General features: G+C 37.5%; 1 protein-coding gene, 1 non-coding gene and 1 pseudogene across 8 annotated transcripts in view; all 3 read right to left on the bottom strand.

The window, feature by feature from the left end:
- Nucleotides 1-782: 782 nt before the first annotated feature.
- Nucleotides 783-900, bottom strand: LOC129407550 (5S ribosomal RNA; annotated as a pseudogene).
- An 18,949-nt stretch (nt 901-19,849) lies between these two features.
- On the bottom strand, nt 19,850-19,921 carry trnae-cuc (transfer RNA glutamic acid (anticodon CUC)). Its single transcript has one exon. It is a non-coding gene; the product is annotated as a tRNA-Glu (tRNA).
- Nucleotides 19,922-20,458: 537 nt separating this feature from the next.
- Nucleotides 20,459-22,892, bottom strand: part of ehbp1l1b (EH domain binding protein 1-like 1b) — a 32,609-nt gene continuing 30,175 nt past the window's right edge. For all 7 annotated transcript variants that reach the window (XM_055148811.1, XM_055148812.1, XM_055148814.1 and 4 more), the window contains 6 exons: nt 22,826-22,878; nt 22,100-22,220; nt 21,863-21,962; nt 21,712-21,785; nt 21,490-21,604; nt 20,459-21,237 (listed from right to left, as the gene is read on the bottom strand). In XM_055148811.1, coding sequence (XP_055004786.1) covers nt 21,150-21,237; nt 21,490-21,604; nt 21,712-21,785; nt 21,863-21,962; nt 22,100-22,220; nt 22,826-22,878 — 551 coding nt within the window. In that variant the 3' untranslated portion in view covers nt 20,459-21,149. The remainder of the gene's footprint in view (nt 21,238-21,489; nt 21,605-21,711; nt 21,786-21,862; nt 21,963-22,099; nt 22,221-22,825; nt 22,879-22,892) is intronic.

Below are 22,892 nucleotides of genomic sequence, written 5' to 3'. Positions count from 1 at the left end.
TTAATAATATTTCAGCATAAATCTTGGGATATCCAAAAATGATTGTTCCAAAAATAGGAAGATTGTGTTTGGGAACAAAAACCTGCCACAACCTTGTATTTTAAATGTGTGTGGTGCTCCTGCTCTTATCTGCGCCTGTTTGCTCTTCTGAAACCCCTCTCTCTTTGAGCTGATATCTGAGAAGAGGACTCCCAGAGGAACACAGTGCTCCTCAAATCATCTCCTCAATCTCCTCAGACTCCACCTCTCACAAAATGTGTTCCACTTTTAACTGATACAAGACAAAATATATTGCATATTAAATGTTGCCCCCAAAATTGAAAATACTAAAAGACAGGATTTTAGAGAACATTAATAGAAAATAAAATACTTTGAGGATTTTTAAAACTGGCAGACAACTTTGTCAAACGTTTGACAAAGTTTTTTTTTAACAACTCTGGAGTTTACTTTTTAACAACTTTGGAATTCAGAAAAGACAAATCACAATTATCTTTTTTTATTAAGTTGGTCAAATATCAATAGAAATACCTTATCAAGTCATAACTTTATTACTACTACTAACTAATAATGCATCAGTTTTATATAGTGCTTTTTTGGACACTCAAAGAAGTTTGCATTATTCATTCACTCCACACCCGGTGGTGGTAAACTACTACTGTAGCTACACCTGCCCTGGGGCAGACTGACGGAAGCAAAGCTGCAGCACACACAACTTTCATACTAGGGAATGTGGGTGAAGTGCCTTGCCTAAGGACACAACAACAGTTATTACAACCGGTGCCCCACTGTGGCACCTGATTTTCCCAGCAGTCTCCCATCCAAGTACCAACCAGGCCCAACATTGCTTAGCTTCTGAGATCTGATGGGATCAGGCTTTGACAAGCTGGTATGGCCAAATTGAATATTGAATTCAATAACTAATAACATTGGGCTTTACATTTACTTTTACCTTTGCTTTTTTTTGCTTTCTCTTCCTTTGTCCCACATTCACCCTCACCAACACTAAACAGGGACCAAACCAAAGATATTTCTAGTATATATTTCTATTTCTAGTCTCCCATCCCAGTACCAGACCTGACCTGGAAGCTAAACCTTCAGAGATCAGATGGTATTGGGCTTTCTTAAGGTGTTATGGCCGAATCTTTGTGTGTCTTATTTGATCATCAAAGAGATCACCTGCACTGAGATTTTAAGTCCCTGTATTTGACAAACCCTTCAAATCCCAAACCATGATAATGGTCAGGTGTACCTTGTTGGTTGGCCTGCAATATAGAATACACATTTCTCCAATACTTTATGAAGATGTAAGTATGGTAAGCAGTTAATCTCCCTGAGTTCAGATGGGAGTGACTGACAGGTGGATTAACCAATCAGAGGCACACATGGGTCTCCATATTAAAACAAATATGGCTGTTTACAAAGTAAGTGAAGCACTAAACACTGTTAATCAATGGTGAGAGAAATTTGATTTTGTTCTGAATGATGGCAGGTGACCAATGAGCTCCTTGGTCCCACATATACCACAGAAATAAATAAATTGCTTTAAATTCAGCTGTGTTTGAGTTTGTGGCACTGAAAGAATGGTGACATAACTGATACCCTCTGTATAAAATAATTAAATAATAAAATACATATATAATTCTAGATTTGCCAGGCAACCTTACTGGGGGTAAGTCTACTCTGAAGTTTGACATTATGAATGAGTTATCCAGAGACCTCCTTTCCTAGTCACAAACAACACTGTGAAAACAAACTTTGGTCTTTGTGGATTTGGGCTCTGGAGATGGGCTTGTTTTCCTGTTTACTGTGTCATTAATATTTGATGATATTTGATGTTGTAATTCTTAGTTGCATTTTAGATAAGGCTTAATGAGTCTTCAGATACTGAAACAACAAAGATAAACAGAACACTGCGGAGTAAACACTCTCAAAAAGAAACACTCTCAAAAAGAAAGATCATACTTTTACATTGAATGTTTTTCCTGCAGCAAAGAGGCACAAACTGTAACTGGAATTAGAGGAAGTGTCTTGCTCAAGGACACAAAAATGGTACATTTGAGGCAACCTGTAACCAATTAAAATGTACAACTGACAGACATGTGCAGAACTTTATCTTTAAATATACATGCGATGATGTGAAGTGTATTTTTACTGTGTTCTTTGTTCTTCATTGCCAAGGGTGCTAATATTACTGAAGAACATAATAAAGGAAGTAAAAGTATATATTTATTGTCTCTTTGGACTTGTCTGTTTTACATATGTTTAGCTGGAGGGAATAATTGTATGTGCCAATAGATGAAGTTCTAAAAGCTTCCTGAGTAGTGTTTAAATTTTCCAAGGTTTTTGCTGGTTCCCCATCGTGATTGAACATGACAGTACATTGCATAAGGCTCATTATAGAGCTCTTTAATGTGGTGCTGGAATATAAAGAGTCTATTATGTCTTTTAGAGTGGGCTGCACGGGGAGCTGTGGTGGTGGAGCATGTTTCAGACAACATAACATTTAAAGGGGTTTTTCCAGTGTTGCAGTTGTACATGAAGCTACAGGTTATTTTGGGGGTCTGGTCATCATGTCTCAGGTTTCTAATGACAGTCCTTTCTATGTACTCAGACATAACAGTGGTAAGGCATGAGGCATAATAAGAATGTAGGCCTGTTACTATAATTACTATATTGACTTGTATTTCGGGGGGGGTCAGTATTTATCGTGCGTACATTTTCTTTGCACTACTGGGAAATTTTTTGTTATTTTTTGGTTATATGATAAGATCTAAAATAATTTCTATGACTCGTTATGTTTTATTCTGCTATTTATTTATTTATTGTATCTTGGAATAGTTTCATAATAGTTAAGTTCTTAGGTTATTGTGTCAGTGGCATAAATGAGTTCCAATATTGTAGTTTATCGTCTGTATTTACTTTTGCAAATATATTGCACTTCAAAATTTGTGATTGTGACACCTTATATTGCGCTTTTGGGAGATTTATTTACTCTGCGTCATACTGGTAAAAGTGTGCCACCAAGCAGCCCGTACTAACCCCTCTGACCACTAATCACATACATTTATACAAGGCACAACCGCAGTGAGTGATACCATTTCCAGAGGTTGAACCATCAACTTTCTGGTTAGTGCGCAAACATACATCTCTACCATCTAAACTGCTGCTACTCCAAAACAGAGTACATAACCCAGAACTGTTATTTGCATTTATTTATATGGTATAAGTGGTAACATTAAAAGGCTGGTTAGTGGTTAGACTTACCACAAATAACTCACAAAGTGTAAATGCATTTGCTCACTTTTTACGATGAAGGCCATCTAAATTAGCGGTTCCTGAAACCCAACCCTTTTTGTACTCATCTTTCTTTAGCCATTAAACATCCATTTACTGGTATATCGCCTATTATAACTTATATTTTTTGTTTTTGTTATATACTGAAACCAGCATTATCCTACAGAAACATTACAGTCAATGTAAAATGTACTACAAAGATTATTTAATACACCGGAACCCACATGTGACACAATAAAGAATCTGTAAATCACTGTTGCACCTTAAGGGGCCCTTATTACGCTATTTTCTGATCTATGTTTTCTCTTTTCTCTTATATTTTCTCTCTCTTCTTTTTCAAAAACATACCTGGAATTGTGTTTTGCTTCATTCACACATGTATAGTACACAAATACTGCATATTTAGTCTGAATTCTTCTCTCAAATAAAAAAAAAAAACATGTTGCAGTAATCCAGGAAGTGCTCTACTGTGTTTTTAAACTTCATACACCTTCACTAAAGTAATTTAGATAATCTCAGCCCTGGCATTGCTCCTGAACAAAAGGTAAAAGGTAGCTGATAACTTGAAAGATGTAGACAGACCAATAATAAAGGATTCATTAATCAGGAATGTGTGAATGAATCAAAAAACAAAACTCCAGGTATGTTTTTGAGGAGGTAACCACATTATAACATGTCTTAAAGCTCACAGGAGTCAATTTTGTGAAAGAACTTTAAAAACCTAAAGATCTAAACACCCTCTTCTTGTGGTAAACTCATTCAAAAACATTGGTCCCAACATTCAATTCTTTTACAAGCCCCCCCCACTTTCACCGCTGAAATAAAACCTACATTTTCACACTGATTCCAGCTCAAATTCAGAGCTACCACTTTCTCTGCTTCTCTCCAAACCTTGAACTCCCGAAGTCAAGGAAAATTCATTGTTATTTTCTTTGCGTCTGGGGTCACGGGCCTAGCTAAAAGTGCAGCGCTGGAGAACTCGCTGCCATATCAAATACAACAGGACACGTCAGCTGCTCAGTTTTCCCGACCGCTGCCGTCTCGCGGAGCGCACACACTGAAGCAATTAGCCCTGGCCTTGTGGTCAAATAATAGAGTGTAGGCATTTCTGGTGATTTGGGGCAAAAGACGATACTGCGATCCACTTCTCCAGACCCTCCATGTGTTTCGGCTTTGCGCTAGACATGAATTCTGCTCCTTCCACACCCAAACTCAATTGAAAACTCACCACAAAAATCTGAACGGTAGGCACTCATATTTTGGGTTGTGTTATTAGAAGTCATGAATTTCTGGGAGCAGTGACTCAGGTGAGGGGCTAAAGGATTATACTTAGCCTTAGAGCTAAGTGGGGCTGCGGGAATTAATACTTTTTTTCCACATATTCATTGATCACAGTTTTAATTTTGGTATTATTTTATCTTATTTAAAACATTTAACACAAAAAGTTTGTGTTGTTTAAATGCTTTTTAAAGGTGAACTATGTAACTTTTTGGTTACGGGTCTGTCACCTACTTGTTTCTGTGGATACGTCAATCTTCCTGGAATGTTCCACAGTGTGTCATTAAACAGATCTACCTTACATTTATTCAATTACAGGTATTTAGCTCAAAAATACATGGAAAAAAACAACCACTGTGACTGTGAGTGAAGTTGCCTATCCACAGATCTGACCTGTAACTTGGTCTGGTTTGGTCTCCATGGAGATAGAAAGGTTTAATACCGTATTGCGACACATTCCAGAAGCATTTGACAGACCCTCTTCCAGAAAAGTTACACAATGCACCTTTAACCTTGTACAGCTTAATACATAAATACATAAATATGTTTTTAACATATTTCAGTTATGGTTTAAAGGGACAGTTTGGGATTTTGGACACGGGGCCTCATTTCCTAGTGAGCCAGAGTGTTGGCTCACTAGGAAATGTGTGGAGACACTTTTTTAAAATATTCCATCCAGTTCTTGTATTTGCAGAGGTCGTTGGTGCTAGACTAGTGCATGTCAATGGCCATAGTTAGCCTGCCACTAAAAACACCCAAGGCAAAACAATTATAACACCAGACTGTCGATGTGAATGCCTGTGTCAATAGAATAATTTTAGAAGTAAAAGCAAGCAGCGAGTTGTACATTCTGAGAGAAAGCTTGGCAGCGGCACAACAATTCATGCGATGCAAGGTTAGTTTTATTTCAAATATGCTATCAACATGGACATTTACATCAATAGTCTGGCATAATAATAGATTTGCTTCGGGTGTTTTGTGGAGTGGGTAAGACTGTTTTTAGTGGCAGGCTAAATATGGCCATTGACATGCACTAGCCTAGCACCAGCGACCTCTGCAAATACTGGATGGAATTTTTTTTAAAGTGTCTCCACACATCTTCAACACTCTGGCTCACTAGGAAATGAGGCCCTATGTCCAAATTTCTGAACTGTCCCTTTAAAGTTCAGTTATATGAAATAGGTTATATGGGAATTAAATGCAGGGCCTGTAGTTAAAAATGTAAGAAGGCTCATTTGGACGTGGGACTTGGACTTGATTTGATAAGATATGACTTCGGTTGGTCAAAAGTATCTATAGCCAAATCCTTGAAGTGTTAAAACTAGGCACTAATTTGAACAGAAAGTCATGATCATAATTTTTGCCACATTCTCCATATAAGCCATTAATGGGTGTCACATGACATCACGACATTCTATAGGCCAGTATTATTTAAGAGAGATAGGGGCAACTAAAATAAATAAAGTTAAAATGCTGATTTCTGTTGTAATATAGTAAAAATAGTTATAGTGAGTTCCTGGCTCTAGTCACAAAATGGAAATGATCAGATTCAACATTTGTGAATTTGCCTTTTGGATATTTCATGGCAAAAAACAATGAAATCAACAGAGAAATTCTCCCCCCATCTGAGAGTATTACATCATCACATTCTAGACTCTGAAAACTACCAATAAACAGCTTCTTAAAAAAAAAAAAAAAAAAGAAGAAGAAGAAGCTCACAACACATCACCAAAGGTGTCATGAAATATCTAAAATGCCAATACTGTAAACCTTAACTTTATGAAATTGTCAGCAGTTTCTTGAGACAGCTCCTGTGTCTTAGTGGCAGTGTGCAGTTGACCTCATTTGACCTTCATTTAACGAGAGAATGAGTCAAAAGTAAGTACTTCATCTGATCTCTCCTGCCTCTATGCTCAGTTTCACATGTGTTCACAGATGGGTAACAACTGGTAAAAAAAAATACAGAAACTCATCCAAAAGCACCAATGGAACAAGTTAGATCTTCTGAGTAATATACTTCTGTAAATCAAGCTCATGTGTTGACATTTCCATTTTCTATCACTGTGCCAAACTATGGCTTTAGATTTCAAGATTTTTGCATTTAGATAAGCATTTTTGACTGCACAGGGATGAAAAGTAATTCATCCTTTTCAAACTAGGAATGTATTTTTAGATTAATCAAGAGATATGTTAATTTACAATAAAAGGGTTACTTAAATTTAATCTGCACTCGATTATTAATTAAAGTTTAATTCCAAAATGTTAATTTTCTAGTCCTCATTGATATGGTAGAAATAAATTTTCAGTCCCTGTGATATTTTTTGTTAATTTTTTTTTTAATACAAATGGACCATTCATGTTCCTAAACTAACTAACACAACAAAACACAATCCTGCTGGTGACCTTCTATCGTGCCACCATTGAGAGCCTGCTGACCTATGCTGTGTCAGTGTGGCACTCTAGCTGCACAGAGGCTGACAGGAAGCATCTGCAGAGGGTGACCAACACTGCACAGGAAATTATTGGCTGCCCTCTGAGTCTGCCTTCCATATCTACCATCTATAACTCCCGCTGTCTCAGCAGGGCTAAGAACATCATAAAGGACAATACACACCCCGGCTTCCACATCTTCAATCTGCTGCCTTCTGGCAGGCGCTTCAGATCCATACCAGCCAGAACAAATTCAGGGACTCACAGACAGCTTCTTTCTCAAACTTGTCAACATACTGAACTCAACTTTGCACTGGGAACTGTTAATTTGTTCGTTTTTTGGAGGGTTTTTTTGCACTTTGAAGGAGCACCTCTACAGCTCATTATACTGTGCACAATGACAATAAAGGCTTTCTATTCTATTCCTGATTGACTAAGTAAGTAAGTCTTTATTTTATATAGTGCTTTACACAGCATTTTTCAGCATTATTCATTCAGCATTCATTCATACAGCATTATTCATTCACTCTATACCCTGGGGATGGTAAGCTACTATTGTAGCCACAGCTGCCCTGGGGCACACTGACAGAGGCACGGCTGCCATGCCACTCAGTGCCATCAGTCCCTCCGACCACCACCATCACTCACACACACACCACTTTCATACTAGGCAATGTGGGTGAAGTGTCTTGCCTAAGGACACAATGATTGAATTGATTGTATTTAACTGACCATGACTATCAACTGTTTATGGAGACCTATGTAGCATGTTTTGGGACTAATACACCTGTCAATCATGCCCATCTGAAAACGTGTAGATTTGCTGGTGACCAGACTCATATCTTCGTAATGAAAACTGTATATTCTTGATCTCAGGCTAGGATTTCTCATACAGGTGTGAACAGTACCATTTTTTTAAAACTCCGATTTCACATCTTGGTGGCATTCCTCATTCAAAAATATGTGAGTGTTTTAGGTGAATTGGTCTCTAGTGAATGAGAGTAAATGTTTCTTTGCCTGTGTCAGTCCACTTGAGGCCCATAGATGCATGCGATAGACTTCTACCTTTGACCCCTGAAAGGCCTGACCATCAATCCAACACCACCCCTGTCAAGAAAGACAATCTGAAATAATCTATGACCCATCTATACAAGGCAAGTTACAATTCTTAAGCTCATATAAATACAGCCAACAATTGTAGCAGTATATGGCCTTACTTGGGAAAATTAACTATCAACACCTTTAAATCTGGTTTATCTTATGAAACAGGCAACTGAGAGAAATCATTTTTTATGTCAAAGGTCAAGTGAAATTGAAGGAACGTGTACTTGTCTCGTGATTGTTTAGCTAAGGTTGTCAGCAACATACAATAAAGCTGTGCATTCATCAAAACACCTCTGCAGCACTTGAAGAGTAGACAGACTGCAGTCTAAACATTTATGTTAAGGCAACCATCAACAGTAAATGCACACTTCAAATGACATATACTCAGGTCATGAAGCGCCGTCTCTAATTGTGTTGTAAGTCAAACTATATTAAAGGTAGGCCTACACTATGCGACTTTTCTTGTCTGCTGGGAGACAGTTATTACTTTGCCGATGTGACAAGGTTGTTTTGTTGTTTGTACTGAATGCTGTCAAAATATAATCTAGTTTGTGTAATTAATATCTGTTAAGGTCCCCACTGTATTTGGAATCTTCTGTTGGCGATGTGGTTACCTTGGTATATTCACATTAATTAATAGAACTTATTTCTTATGCAATATAACAACGTCTAACATACATTTTCACAGTTTGTTATAATCCTATTGGAATTAATTGTGTTATTTTATCAAGCTCTAAGCATCAGCTAGCTATAACGGCATTGTGTTACACTGTACTGTTGTCCTTAAATGTACTGTATATATGGTGCCACTGTAAGTGCAGAAGCTGATGTCAGTCCAACATTGTAACCAACTGTGCTATTTCTGTGGTTGTTCCAAGTAGGCCTGTAATTTGTACTTTTGGGCTAAGTTGCTGTATGTTGTTTTGTGAATTGTTAAACTCAATCTGCTGATACTGCCATATAATACTGTACTATAATATACTGCAGTTCATTTTATTGTACTTTTTGATTAATTATAAACCTTTATACGATGAATGCCCCTTCTCTTCTTCTAACCACCTGTGCTATTTTTGTGGTTGCTCCAGATCTTTATATAAAACCTATAAAATCCTCAAGAGTGGTCTTGTCTGTGCAGCCAGGGTCTCAAGGGGTTACAGCTGGAATATTCCACAATGAGACATTAAACTTATCAATCTTATCATTTATTGCACAAAAAACTTGAAATTTATTGTGAGCGGAGTCTCCCCTCCACATATCTAGTCTATATCTTGGCTTGGTACCATTATGTAGTTGTCAGCTTGACATAAATATGCTTATTCTGTTGTTGAACATTCCAGGCAAAGAAAGCAATAACATCTCCATACCGGCAAGCAGGTGGTGGATCCCTCTACCAGAAAAGTTATCGCATCATATATATTCACAATGTCTATTCCAACAGGGGGAGTCGAGACAAATTAGCCAAATTATGTCTTAAATTATGACTACTAAGGTGTAAAGAACATGTACAAAATAGTTATCCAACATAAACAGCTATGAATCTTTGAACGGAAAGATTTGAAACAAGCCCACAGCTGGACAGAGAGATCAGCGTCGGCTAAAAGTGTCCAAACATAATTTAGCAATTGGAAAAATTTCAGATTAAGTCCAAGCTGAATGTATGGTCAGCTGGTGGACGGTGGGAGTTCTTGCACTTAACAAATGACACATGCTTCATATAAATAAACTACGACAAAGATGAAATGCAAAAGAAGAACAGCGCAGAAGTGAAATAGAAAAAGATCAGTGCAGCTCATGATGGTTATGCTTTAAACAGACCAACAGCTCAACTTTTCCATTGACACAACTTACCACATCTACAGGCAAGCCATCTCACACCATAGAGGAAACCAGATACGCTTACTGGGGCTTAACGGGTTTGGAAAAATATCTGAATGTGATTTTTCTGACAAATATTGTATTGCAAGCTCTTTTACTTTTGTAAAATCAAGATTCAGTCCCTGGTCCACATTAGGAACTGTTTACATTTCTGAAAACACTGAGGTTTAACCAATGCAATAATGCATTTCTGAAGGTTTTTCGAGGTCTAAACAGCCATTTGTTAGCAGATGACATTACATCAACTAAATAATTACAGCCTTTCCCATTTGTGACCATTACTACTCCTGACTAGTTGAGCCAAAGGCATTGAAAGATGGGGCAAATACAGACCTACAATGTCAAGTCAACATACCTTTAATATACTGTACCTTTGCCTACTTTCAACCTTATATTTCTTATACTTCATATGCTCATTTCATATTAGTAATTATAGTTAATATTAGCATGTCTCTTGTAATTAGTAAGTGGACATAACACTGATGTATATTTTCTCTCCTCCATGGGTGGAAAGTAACAAAAAGTAAAAGCTGTTAAGTACTGTACTTAAGTATACATTTTAGGTATCAGTACTTTACTTAAGTACATTTTAAACTGGAAACTTTTTACTTTTACTTTACTACATTTGAGAGCAGGTATGTGTACTTTCTACTCCACTACATTTCATAACAGGACTGAAAAGTATTTTTTTTAATAACTGTTTGAACTGAAGCCTGGCAGGTTTATTTTTTGACATGTTCATAATTTAAGCAAACAAGCAAATGCAAAAAATAAAAACACAGAATTAATTGTTTCAACTGAACAAAATTCAGCACAAATCTATATCAAAATCACTACATATGAAGCTTTCTTAGATCTCAAAACCTGCATGAAATACTTTTACTCTTTAAGCACATTTTGAAACAAATACTTTAATACCTTTAGTAGATTTTTCCATGTAATACTTTTACTTTTACTTGAGTATTTCTTTCCTCTGGTATCTCTACTTTTACTTAAATAACAACACTGAGTACTTCTTCCATCACTGGTCTCCTCAAGTAGTGAAAGTGTGGTGTTTGAAAACTACTCAAATGAAGTGAGAACTGAGTACTATCCACCTCTGAATATAAAGCTTACAGATTGTTTCCTTCTCTGTCTTCTCCCTCATTTCTACACATCTTTGTCTTTCAGCTGTGGTCTCTGTTTCTGAGATGGTAAACGCATTAACACACGGCTGGACAAAAGCTCAGACTGACGGGCGTCTCAGGCCTTTTACCTTTGAGATAACACAACTACTACAACCCCATGCACCATTTCAACCCATTCTCTCCACTCCACTGTTTTAACATTTTAAACATGATTTCAAAACATACCATATCCCCTGTCTTCATTACATCAATCTAGGATGTTTTTTTCCTGCTGCAAAACTTCTTGATTCAGCAAAAGATGGTAAATCAAGTAGCAACCACAAATGTTCCCGCTGTCCAAGTTGTTATGTTTTCGGTTTTGAAGAACTGCATGTAGTATTAAGTTTCTTGCTGTCCTAATCAGACTTTATGTATTTTATGTCCTTTTTTCAATCACTAAGTTGATATGCTTATTGCAATACATAAAAATTCTAATTCTAATTTGATATTAAAAATAAGGCTCGCTACTTTATATTAACTGCAATATCACAATGATTATAAAAACATCTTTTCATTGACATGTAATTTCAAGCACACAATATTAGTATTAGTTTATTTGATGCATGTAATTCCTTGTGATCTAATACTAGTTCTGATCTGATTATACTAAAGATCCAGTATTAATCATTCAAAATGTGCATCTAGTTTCAATACTAGTTTGTATATTACATAGATTTTTTTACAACTCTAGCCAACTTGTACAAGAATAGATTGGACAGTCAATTACACTGTTCCTCAAATAAAAGTTTAAAATCAAGTTATGTTTGCGATGTAAAGGCAAGCTGTATTAAATAATTTTCATGCAGCCTTGATCTGGCAATTTTATAACTACCTAATATTTTTTATCCACCTTTTACAAGAATAAATAAGAGAAGAAATAAATTACACTGCTCACTTGTAAGTTTACAATTGTGAAGTTATGGTATGTTTTGAGATTTAAAGCTACAGTCAGTTGTGTTTTATTAATTTTCCTGCTGTCTTGTTCAAACTATTTTATATCTTCCAAAGCATACATTGTCCCTTGGGTCTTACTGCCAAAACTGGGAGCACTTTTAAACAAAAGTGCACCCGGGGACCACGGTGATGAATAGGTAATATTGTAACTTCTATGTGGAAAAAAAACGTCCCCTGTCAAGTTTGATCCAAGGCAGCCAATTCTCTCAAATCCCCAAACGCTCAGCCAGGGGCCAGCGGCTACAAACTTTGTTCTTTTGGAAATGTCCCAATGAATGTAGAACTTGTGAAGGGGGAGTGGAGGGAAATGTGATAAATCAGCACTTTTTCAGCTAAAGTCAATAGTTTTAAGGGGAAAAGGAGCCCCCATCATTCACTGGACACTCTGCACTCCGACACTTAGCAACACTGATCGGAAGATTCTTCATAGTTTGTGACCACAAGTTGGTTAATGGTACATAGCCCAAAAAAAGTACAGGACCACACGCAAAGTTTTTAAGGTAAAGGCTGCAGTGAGGAGATTTGAATGAGACTAGTAATTCTAGATTTTTTACTTGATAGTTATAGGCACAATAGGTGAAATCCTAAATCCTCCAGTTATGGTAGTAACCAAGCTTGTGGCACTCCTGACAGGTGGCCTCATGGCATTGAAGGATGGGTCAAATGTAGAAGGCATACCTTAATGCTGTCAATCTGTTTATCTCTGTAATCAAGTAAAGCATTAAATCCCTATTGGTAAAAACTCTAGGCAGAATACAAAAGTAAGTAATGATTTTATAAACTGAATTTCATGAAGATCTATTTCTAAAGAGTTGTCATGAAGAGATTTATATTGGAGTCTATCCCAACAATTGTATAGCCAAAGTTTAATTCACATTTTTCTCCCCACTAGAAAACTAAGTGTAGCATACATCATTGCGAGTACACTACAAGATAAAAAATAGGGGAACAGGATAGTGTCAGAAGACCAAATAGTTCGGCTCAAGGAGGGAAGTGAAACGTGAAGTAAAACACAAAACCAAGAGACTGTAATATGGTACAGGATGTGAGTTGTTTTGATGGAATTGACAAACAGGGGATATCTACAGTATATACAATATTTACAATATGTACAGAAATGAAAACAAGAATAATTGTTTCTTTTGAAATACTTTGGCTTGTTGCAAAAGTATTTCAAAAGTTCAGTTCAACTGTTAGTAGTTGGAGAGTAGGAGAGTTTATATTGTCCGAGTAGTGAGTATTTTTGATCCAGTCTTTTATGGCTATGGCATAGGATGTTGTGTGGAAAGTAGGCAACTGCCTTTCCTATGGCACTGTTGCCTGTGGTTGTGATGGTTCCTTACGCTCAGGTCTTGGGCAGCTCGCCATTAGATTTACAGGACCACAGAGTGGATGGACTGGTAGATGGGGTGATTGATAGACAGATGATGAATGAATGGATCGAATGGAAGGATGGAAGGAACCTGGCCAATTCCTCTTTGTTTCTCACACATATACGTTGACAAAGAAGTGTCACACAAATGGCAGAGGTGCTTGAGTAGCAGGTTCTGTCAGGTGTCACCACACACACACACACACCATATTAAAATGGAAGAAATGTGCACGAGAACACTACAAAGTATCACAATATTTTGAATGGCAAGACTATAATAAAACAGGCAGATAGGTGTGTATAGCTCTAAAAATCACCTGGGTTACACCCTCCTCGCTTTAGTTTATGCATGACTTCTGCTTATTCTCCAGATTCCTGAGCATCCCAAACAAGGTTCGGTTGAATTGTTTGACTGAATTTCTGCTCTTCCTTATACCAGCGACCTTGTAAAGCTCCTTGATAAGCTTGGACAAAATATCGGGTTCCTGGTCAAAGCAGATGTGCTTTGGTATGCCATAATAATAAAAAATAAATTATAGAATGATGAATAAATTAGCATCATCAGCATCTTGATTTTGTCAACCATCTTGACATTGCAATCTGAAGGAACATGCTGATAGTGCTGCCAACCACCGGTGGTTCATGGCATCCAGATTGGCTGAGGTGAGAACATAGATGAGTGGAACGTCTCCACAATGCTCCACATCAGGGCCAAGAATTCCAGTTCATGGGGCAGGTACATCATCTCACTGAAGTGAAAGTCCTCAACTGACATAAACAATGACACGAAGCTTGCCATCTTGCTCCAGGTAGAGCACCGTGTCCAACCCGGTTGTGCTTGCATCTGAGAGTAAAATATATGGAGGCTTTGGATGAGCAAATCCAAGCATTGGAGCAGAGGTTAACTTGGAGATGACAGTTTCAAAGGAGGTCTGCTGGTCACTGGACCACTTTTCTCCAAAGCACCCTCCAGAGTTCTTCACCTTGGCAGAGCGACAGACCACAATATAGTCTTCAATAAATCATCTGTAGTATCCGGCAAAGCCCAGAAAAGAGCACAGCTCCTTCAGCCTGAGGCGAACTGGCCAGGATTTGAGGGACTCAGTCTTCTGGTTCTTCTGGACTCCTTCTTCAGACAGCATGTGTCCCACATAGCATACAAAAGACTGGAAGAACACGAATTTATCAGGTGATAATTTTAGTCCAAAGTCCTTCAATCGGGATAGCACACACAGAAGGCGGTCTTCATGCTCTCCCAGTGTATCAAAAAACACGCTATTATCCAAGAAGACAAGTACATGTTTGAGATGCAAGTCCGCCATGCCTCGCTCCATCAACTGCTGGAATGTACTTGGAGCATTTGTGACTCCCTGCAGCACCCCGTTCCACTCCTAGAAACCTGGAGGCATGACAAAGGCGGTTTAGGCTTTGTCCTCTCCAGCCATCTCAATCTGGTAGTATCCAGATTTGAGGTCCATTTTGATCCCGTCAGTGCCAAGAAGGTTCAGGGAGGCGTATGCATCATTTATAGTCTGAAGATTTAGTTTTCTGTAATCAACAGACAGCTTTACTTCACCGCTCCGTATCCTGACCACCAGGATTGGGGAGGAAAATGGCGACTCAGACTCCCTCATTATCCCAGCTTCAAGCAGGTCCCACTGATGTTTGTGGACAGCCACCAGATCTTAGGGATGGATTGGCCTTGCTCTGTGCTTGAAGGGGGTGGGTTACATAAGGGAGTAAAATAGTAAAGATGCAGTGCCAAGATTTGGACACAAACTACAAGTCAGATTTCAAGTTGGGGGTAAATATTTCAAACCTAAAATTGTTTTGTTCCTCTTTAATCTGGATACGATGTATATTTGTTATAGTTTGTCAAAATCCATACCGAAATAACAATCCAATCCACACCAAAAACTATAAATTTCTTCCTAGAAAATGTACAACTTTTCTCTTGAGTTATTTTGCCAAAATACACCAAGAAAACACAGCTTCCTTTGTGTGTGTCCAAGCCTATTGAGGTAACTCATAAGAAAGCAATTTAAAGTAGCTTATTATGTTATAAAAACTCATTACCGAGTATCATAAATCTTTGGCCTCTGACGTAACTTTTGACCCCAAATTACACCTACAGCTTTTGCTCTGATCCCTCCTGACCCTCTGTTCGTGGGTTGTCCCCTTAGTCTCCTCAGTCCTTACTGGTTTCCTCCTTCACATTCCCCTATCCCCCAGGGCCACCCCAGGACCCCCCTAAAGCCCCCTTTATTCTGCACTTCCTAAACTTTTCAATGCTCTCTCTGTAACTGGAATTGCTTCTGTCTGCTGTCAGCGTTTCTAACCTCATTTGTCCTCTTCTTCGGAAACTATTCAGAGCGTGACTCAATCCTTAGATCTTACATAAACCAGGCTTTCTATTCTAATTTAGAAGTATTAACTCAACTTTTGACATTTATAAAAAACAACACTGAAATAATTGTGCAGGATGGTGGTAGCACACAAGATCATAAAAGGAGGGCAAAGTTTTAAAGGTCCTACATTACACAAAACTGGTGAGCTTTAAACCATGTTATGTTGTTTCCACATCAAAAACATACCTAAAGGTGTGTTTTGTTTCACTCACACGTTTGAATGATCCTGGTGTTTAGTCTGTCTACATCTCCAAAGCTGAAAATGGTCTCTTCTACTACCTGGTGATGTCATGAAGTGGTAGTTTAAATTAGAAGGATTTGTGTGTTAAACATGTGTGAATGAAACAAAAAACAACTCCAGGTATGTGATGTGAAAAACATTATAGCATACATCATAAAATAGCGTAATATGGGCTCTTTAAAATGCAGTGCTAAAAAGATGGCGTTCTTGACTGGCGTAGTAAGTGTAAATCCATTTATAGAACTTCACACCTAAAATGGTTTTAAGTTACTCACACTGCTCGACAGAGTAATTTGTAGCATTATGGAGGCCTATAGGATTGTCTTGAGAGCTTTTACTTTGCCAAAATTGCAGTTCTAAGCCCTAATTCTTATATCATGCACATATCTCTTTCAAAAGCAAATAGAGAGGCCAAGTGTTTAAGTAATAAAGGCACATTAATATTTCATTTAGGCCTCCCAAGTGGCTAATGAGGCCATGTGCATCGGCTCCTTCTGTAAAAGTGCAGTATTCAAACTCCATTTAATTGTAATGACTACACTAAGCTTGCTGCTGTTTATCGATTTCTCATGTCGTTTTAGCATTGACTTCACAAATGATATCGACAGACAGTTAGGATTTACTCAGAGGAGATGTCATTGCTGTGCCTGAAATGTTTCACACTGTGACATTAAACAGCTCTACCTTACAGTTATTAAATTAAAGGTGTTTTTTTAATTAAAAAAATATGTAGAAAAACAGGCATTCTGACTGTGAGCGGGGTTGCCTCTCCATAGATCTGACCTGTAACTTGATCTGGTTTGGTCTCCATGAAGAGACAAAGTTTTAATACAAGATTCCAGACAAAGAAATAACATCTCTATGGAGAAAAGCTTTTGACTGACACAATGTAACTTTTAAAAAATCAAGATACAAAGCTTCAAAACTATAACCATACAAGTCAGTAAAACACTGCACACAAAATATCACAAGGGGTAAAAAATGAACTTAGTTTACCTAAGGTCTGATGGGAAAGGTCTTAACTTGGCTGCTCAGAAAAACACTGCAAAAGATATGAATGACTCAAAAATAGTTTGTGGAAAGGCTAACCAATTCATTGTCAAATAAAATAACTTTAATGAGCAGAAAACTTTCAATTCTATCTGCCAATGTGTGCCACTAATGCTTGCTTTCCGTCGCTGACTTTCACAGTTCGTCTGTTTTTCTCAGGTCTAGCTCTGTCTTCTCTCTCTCTTTACAGCCAGACAAAGTTGTACCCGTGTTCAATTTCAATACAGTAGGAAATATTTTCAGCCATGCAGGAAATGTCTGTGCTGCTGCTAGGATCGTTTCTCTTCTTGTGACTCCCACACACATATAAAGGCCCAAAGTCTTAATAAAATGCTTTTGTTTCGTAAGAAAATGACAAGTTTCACAAGACCAGGATGTCTGGGATTAACATACGGAGACTAGAGGTGAAACCTGGTGGTAGACCGCCATTGGATACAGTGACAGTCTATAGGTACAGTTCAACAGAAACTAAAAAAAAAAACAATCACATGTTTTATAAATTATAGTGGATGAGAGTATTTTTGTGCTGATGTCATGTAGATCAGAGTTGACGTCATTCTGGTATTATATTATAATTGGTAAGAATGAGGAATATTTCCAGAGGGATGGTATTGTACTTTTGTCATTGTGTCATTACAGCACACTTTTAACGCTACTAACTGTAATTTTCACTACTCAGTGGCAGTGCACCAAGAGCTTGGAGGAGAACCACTGCTCCATTCTCCTCCAATAATATGCTTTAAACGTATTACTCCTTTTAAACAAGACTCGTGACTGATGTGATTAGACAGTCTTCACCAAAATAAGAAGACACATTTTCAAATAGATGAAAAACTGTTTGAAAATCAGGCCAGCTATTAGCAACATCTGTTCTTGATTTAGGTCAGAGTTTGGTAGTCTGAGTTGAATTCAAAACACTGAATTTACTGCTTAAACTTGGCTACTACTTAAAAAGTGAGTCCCAGCAATGACATCTTTATATTTAGATCAAAATAAATGTGATGCAAGTATTTATTCTCCAACTATAGTACATCTAACACTGTATTTCCAGACACTGGCGCTGGTAAAATCTAGATTTCGTGACATTTCGTGTGAACGGCAAAGAATCAAAGTATGATGCACTCACACTAATATTATTTATTTCCCATTACGAAAGCCAACATGTGCGATACTTTGATGACTGAGTTTGCTGTTGATGCTGCACAAAAACACATGCATAAAGTCACTGTTGTGACATTCACTGGATTCTGTTCTACTATCTTGGACTTTAATGTTAGATTTAATTTAAATACCATTTACTGCAATGTACTGGAAGGAATCAACACATTACAATAAAACATCAGAGGCTCCAGTCACAATGAGACACCACAAAACAGAGTACAGAGACATCACTAGGCTACAATTTTGGTGTCTATGGCTAACCAGTGTGACCAAAGTTTAGTGCTGTGCTCCAAAAGGCTTAAAGTCTCAATTGCTTTTGATTATATATATGGGTATTTATTTAAAAAGTTCTACAGATCAGTTTCTGCATAATCTACATTGTAGTTAGCCCCACAACAATCTCCACTTGATGTACAAAAATCTCTCACCAGTACCAAAGAGAGATCCATATTACAGGCCCAGGTCCCAAGAATCTTTGCTCTTCTGTCAGTAGTGCCACCCCCTGGTTCCTGAGCCACACTGCAGCCTCCACACAATCTCCACAACAGCAACATCTGCAAAATAATGCCGAGACTTTATGATGAGAAGTACATAAAAACACATATGTTCAGCTCAATAGGATCAACATAACATTTAAATATTTTTAGGTAAATGATATCCAACTCCCCATTGAATATTTTAGGGCAATCCTTGGCCGTTAAAGACAATAAAATGTGCATGTTTACAGTAAAACAGTCAGGATTCAACAGTTACAACCATAGGAAGCTGCTGTTAAAGACATTTGAATGGAGGGAATTAAAGTTAGTTATACCAAAATAGCTTGGGTGTAAGAAAAATAAAGTTGAAAATAAAACTGTCAGTAGCTCCGAAAAGCTCTTGATTTCATGTCCATTTATAATAATACGCAGTAAATCTTAAAGGTTCTGTTCGGTAGAATGAGCACATTATTGACATAGATTATACCACTGCTGTGATGCTGACAATTTACCATATAAATCCATCTTCTCAGTATGATATTGGGGTGAAAGATTAAAATTGATTATTAGTGAATTACTGCTCACTTTCAGAGGTCCCTTTAGGTAAAGTGGTCCTTATTTGACTCTTTCACCAGTTGTTGTATATACAAGATGGTGACGGACATGTTGTTTGCTGTGAGTCCGGTTTAAACTAAACTGAGAGATCACAACAACAGACATCTGGTAAACACATTCACATAATATGCGTGGTTATCTGTCTGCAAAAGGCAGAGGCGGGGGTAAAAAAAAAAAGGCTGGAGCACATTAGAGCTGGATGTGCACAGGTGAAGACTACAGAGTTTCATCATGATTTTGTGTCACTTCACATTAGTCAAAACAAAGGCACGCTCTTTCCAGCCCTGCAGACAAGCGATTGCCTTTAATGCTTTACAGATGGTAAAATGCTCCTACATTTCAGAGTATAGTACTCATCTCGTTTTTTTTCCGTCTATTATTTTAAATACAGTTGTAATGAATTTCAAAGTTGACAAAAAGGTAAGTTCCCTGACCGGGAATCGAACCCGGGCCGCGGCGGTGAGAGCGCCGAATCCTAACCACTAGACCACCAGGGAGCCGATGCTGCAGGAATGGCAAAATTAAAATTTACAACTATCTGCCCGGATCTACGAACAGTTTTAGAGAATTGAAAAGTAATAAAATGCACTGTCATTTTCCCTTATTGTTTACCTGTCACAAAGGCGATCAACGTTGTTAGCCTAGCATTTGATTCTTGCTGTAGCGCTTTTCGTCTTTTTATTTATCTCAGGACACCACTAAAATAACTCATAACTTTAATGCTAAAATATCCTACTACAAGATGCTTGACCTCTGTTCAGCTAGCAATAATTGTATCATAATTGTATGACAGATCCACGCAAAAGATTCATATTTGATCAGATTAGACGTCAGATCCACGCCACGTGCAGCTGAAGGGTGTTCAAGAGTTGCCAGGTCGAAAGTTTTTCAGCTTTTCAAACGCTTTCAACACTTTCAACACGCAATCATTTACGTCATCTGCCACAATTAAATTTCTCCTTTTCTCAGCATTATTTTTTTCTATTCTGCCTGTAAACTCTAAACCCTTATGTGTAACAGATACAAAACACACATTTAGCAATGAAACTTTTTTATTTTTAATTTTTTTTTTTACCATCCACATTCCTCTCACTGCACAGATATAAATATATTAAACATGACTGGCGTCTGAAAACCAGTGTACCATCTTCTAAAACACTCAGCACACAAAACCTCTATACATCTTTTTCACATCAAAACTGCATACTATTTTAGAAGGCACGTGTGGTAATTTGTGCAAAAGAACTAGAAATTGAGCCACTCATAGAGATACTTTATTGACAATTACATTCCCCACCACAATTATTAGGCCTATAACAAATTAAAATTTTGAGTCCAGCTCAATATTTATTTAAAGAGTTGTATTTATTTATTTTTTTCTGTTCATCACCTTTGTAAGACCACTTTCAAAATGTAGGCCATATATAAGTGAGTGTGCAGAATGTACAAACAGCCTCAACAGTTTCTTATGGCATTTTCTCTTCTCTCTTGGAGTGCACTAGTTAAACACTGAAAAAAAAAATCTTAAAACAAAATTCTAAATCCCATATTTTCAATACAAAACCATTTTAAATACTGAACAATAAGACACACTTAAATCTATGTGCAAAAGAAACACAGCATTATTTTGAAATAAATAATATACAAATTAAAATAATACTATTAATTTAAGACAGAATGGAATTGAATTGTCAGAACAGTCTCCATGGCAAACAAGCACAGATTTCACTGAAGAACACATTTGTCTTTGTTGCTGTATTTTCTCCTCCTCATCTCCAGACCGCGCTCCAGTCGCTCGTCCTCCTCCAGAGCCCTGTGTAATGGAAAAACATATTTATTTATTTTTTATTCATTGTATTTGAAAAAAAAAAAAAAGACTGCTGCTGCTGGACACAAACAGAGAAGAAAAAAGGTTCTCTCAGATGACATCATTTAGTATTCCATGTGCCCATTAATGCAGCTAGGGGCAGGTAAAGTGAGAGTTATGTGGCTGCAGACCTCTGTCACAATTCATGTACATTTACTGTAATAAATGTGTTGTCTCATAATCATGTTTTGTACTTACACTCTCTCTTTGGCATCTATATCCCTGATAATCTCATCTCGCTGATTCACCAAAGACACCAGCTCCTGAAGAAGCAGCTGTTCCCTCTGCTGCTGAGCTGAGGATTTCTGCCAGTCTGAAAAACAAGACCACATTGCACTTGTATATTTCACTACTAATATGCAGGTACTAAAACTAGATAACTTAACTAAGATTCTGTTAAATGTACAAAGTTATCTTCACCTTCAATGGCCATCATGACCCGTAGTTCTCTGGTGAGTAGTTCAAACCGCCTCTCCAAGTCCTGCTCCTCTTGTCTGCACAGTCAAGAGAAAAAAAATAAAAACATATTCATTTTTATAATGTTCAAACCAGCAAAAGTTTGAATTCTTACAGGAGTTCAAGGTGATCTTGTCTTCGTATAAGTGCATTTTTCTTGTTCACTAAAGTAAACCACTCCTGGATCAGACGCTCTTCTTCATCCCGATCGCTTCCTGCATATAAAAAAGCCCATATGATTTGTCTTTTTGCTGTCTAGTAGATAGTTATACTAGCTTGTATAGTTTTATTATAGATATGATGCAAAATACACTAGAAATAGCTACAGACATATCCATTATTCAGTCCTCACCAGTTTCCATGAGGCTCCTCAGTCTCCTCTCCACCACGGCCGCTCTGCTGTCAATGTGTTTCTGCTCCGTCTCCAGAGCGGACAGTTCACTCAGGACGTATTGACTGGTGTCCTGAAGTCGCTGACCCCAAACCACACAAAACCAGACACACGTGAAACAACCAGCCGGGACAGTCCCCAACAACCACAGCACAGGAGACCAGACGAACAGGAAGCCAGAGAAAAGAGAGGAGAGAGGGGTCAAAAGATTAGAGAGATGATGATAGGACTTGAATCAACTTTGAAATCACAAACAGAGCCAGATGCACTGTTGTCTGGGGATGTCAAGGTTAAAAATGTATTTGAGTTCAATCTGTACTCCAAAAAAACCCTCAATTTTAGCTGACTGTTTATGTTAAATTACTTAATTATTCACAAAAATAAAGTCACTAGGAATGGTTATCAAGACAATGTTAGTGTTGTCTGGGATGTCAAGGTTATTTGGTGAATCAATATTTATGATTATTCAGATCATAATATAAATGTAAGAACTACAAAAATGGAAGAATGGTTTAGATTATGTGAATGAATGTTTATACTTAAAACTTTAACAGCAGTGCATGTAGACACAGGTGAAGATTTGAAACAACTTTGATTTGATAGTTTGATTGACAAATATTAAGCTGAAGAAAATGAAAATACACATATAACGGATATCCCAACGATACACGGAAAGACCAAACTGACCATAGTCTCCTCTGCTGGTTTAGGAGCCTCTATCTCAGTTTTACTTTGCTGCTCTGTGGACAAAAAC

This window comes from Boleophthalmus pectinirostris, unplaced genomic scaffold (genome assembly GCF_026225935.1).
Source record: "Boleophthalmus pectinirostris isolate CB_2022bp ecotype Guang Dong unplaced genomic scaffold, ASM2622593v1 HiC_scaffold_12, whole genome shotgun sequence".
Classification (NCBI taxonomy): domain Eukaryota; kingdom Metazoa; phylum Chordata; class Actinopteri; order Gobiiformes; family Gobiidae; genus Boleophthalmus; species Boleophthalmus pectinirostris.
Note: the sequence above shows the minus strand (reverse complement) of the source record. Positions and strands in the feature narration are given on the sequence as shown.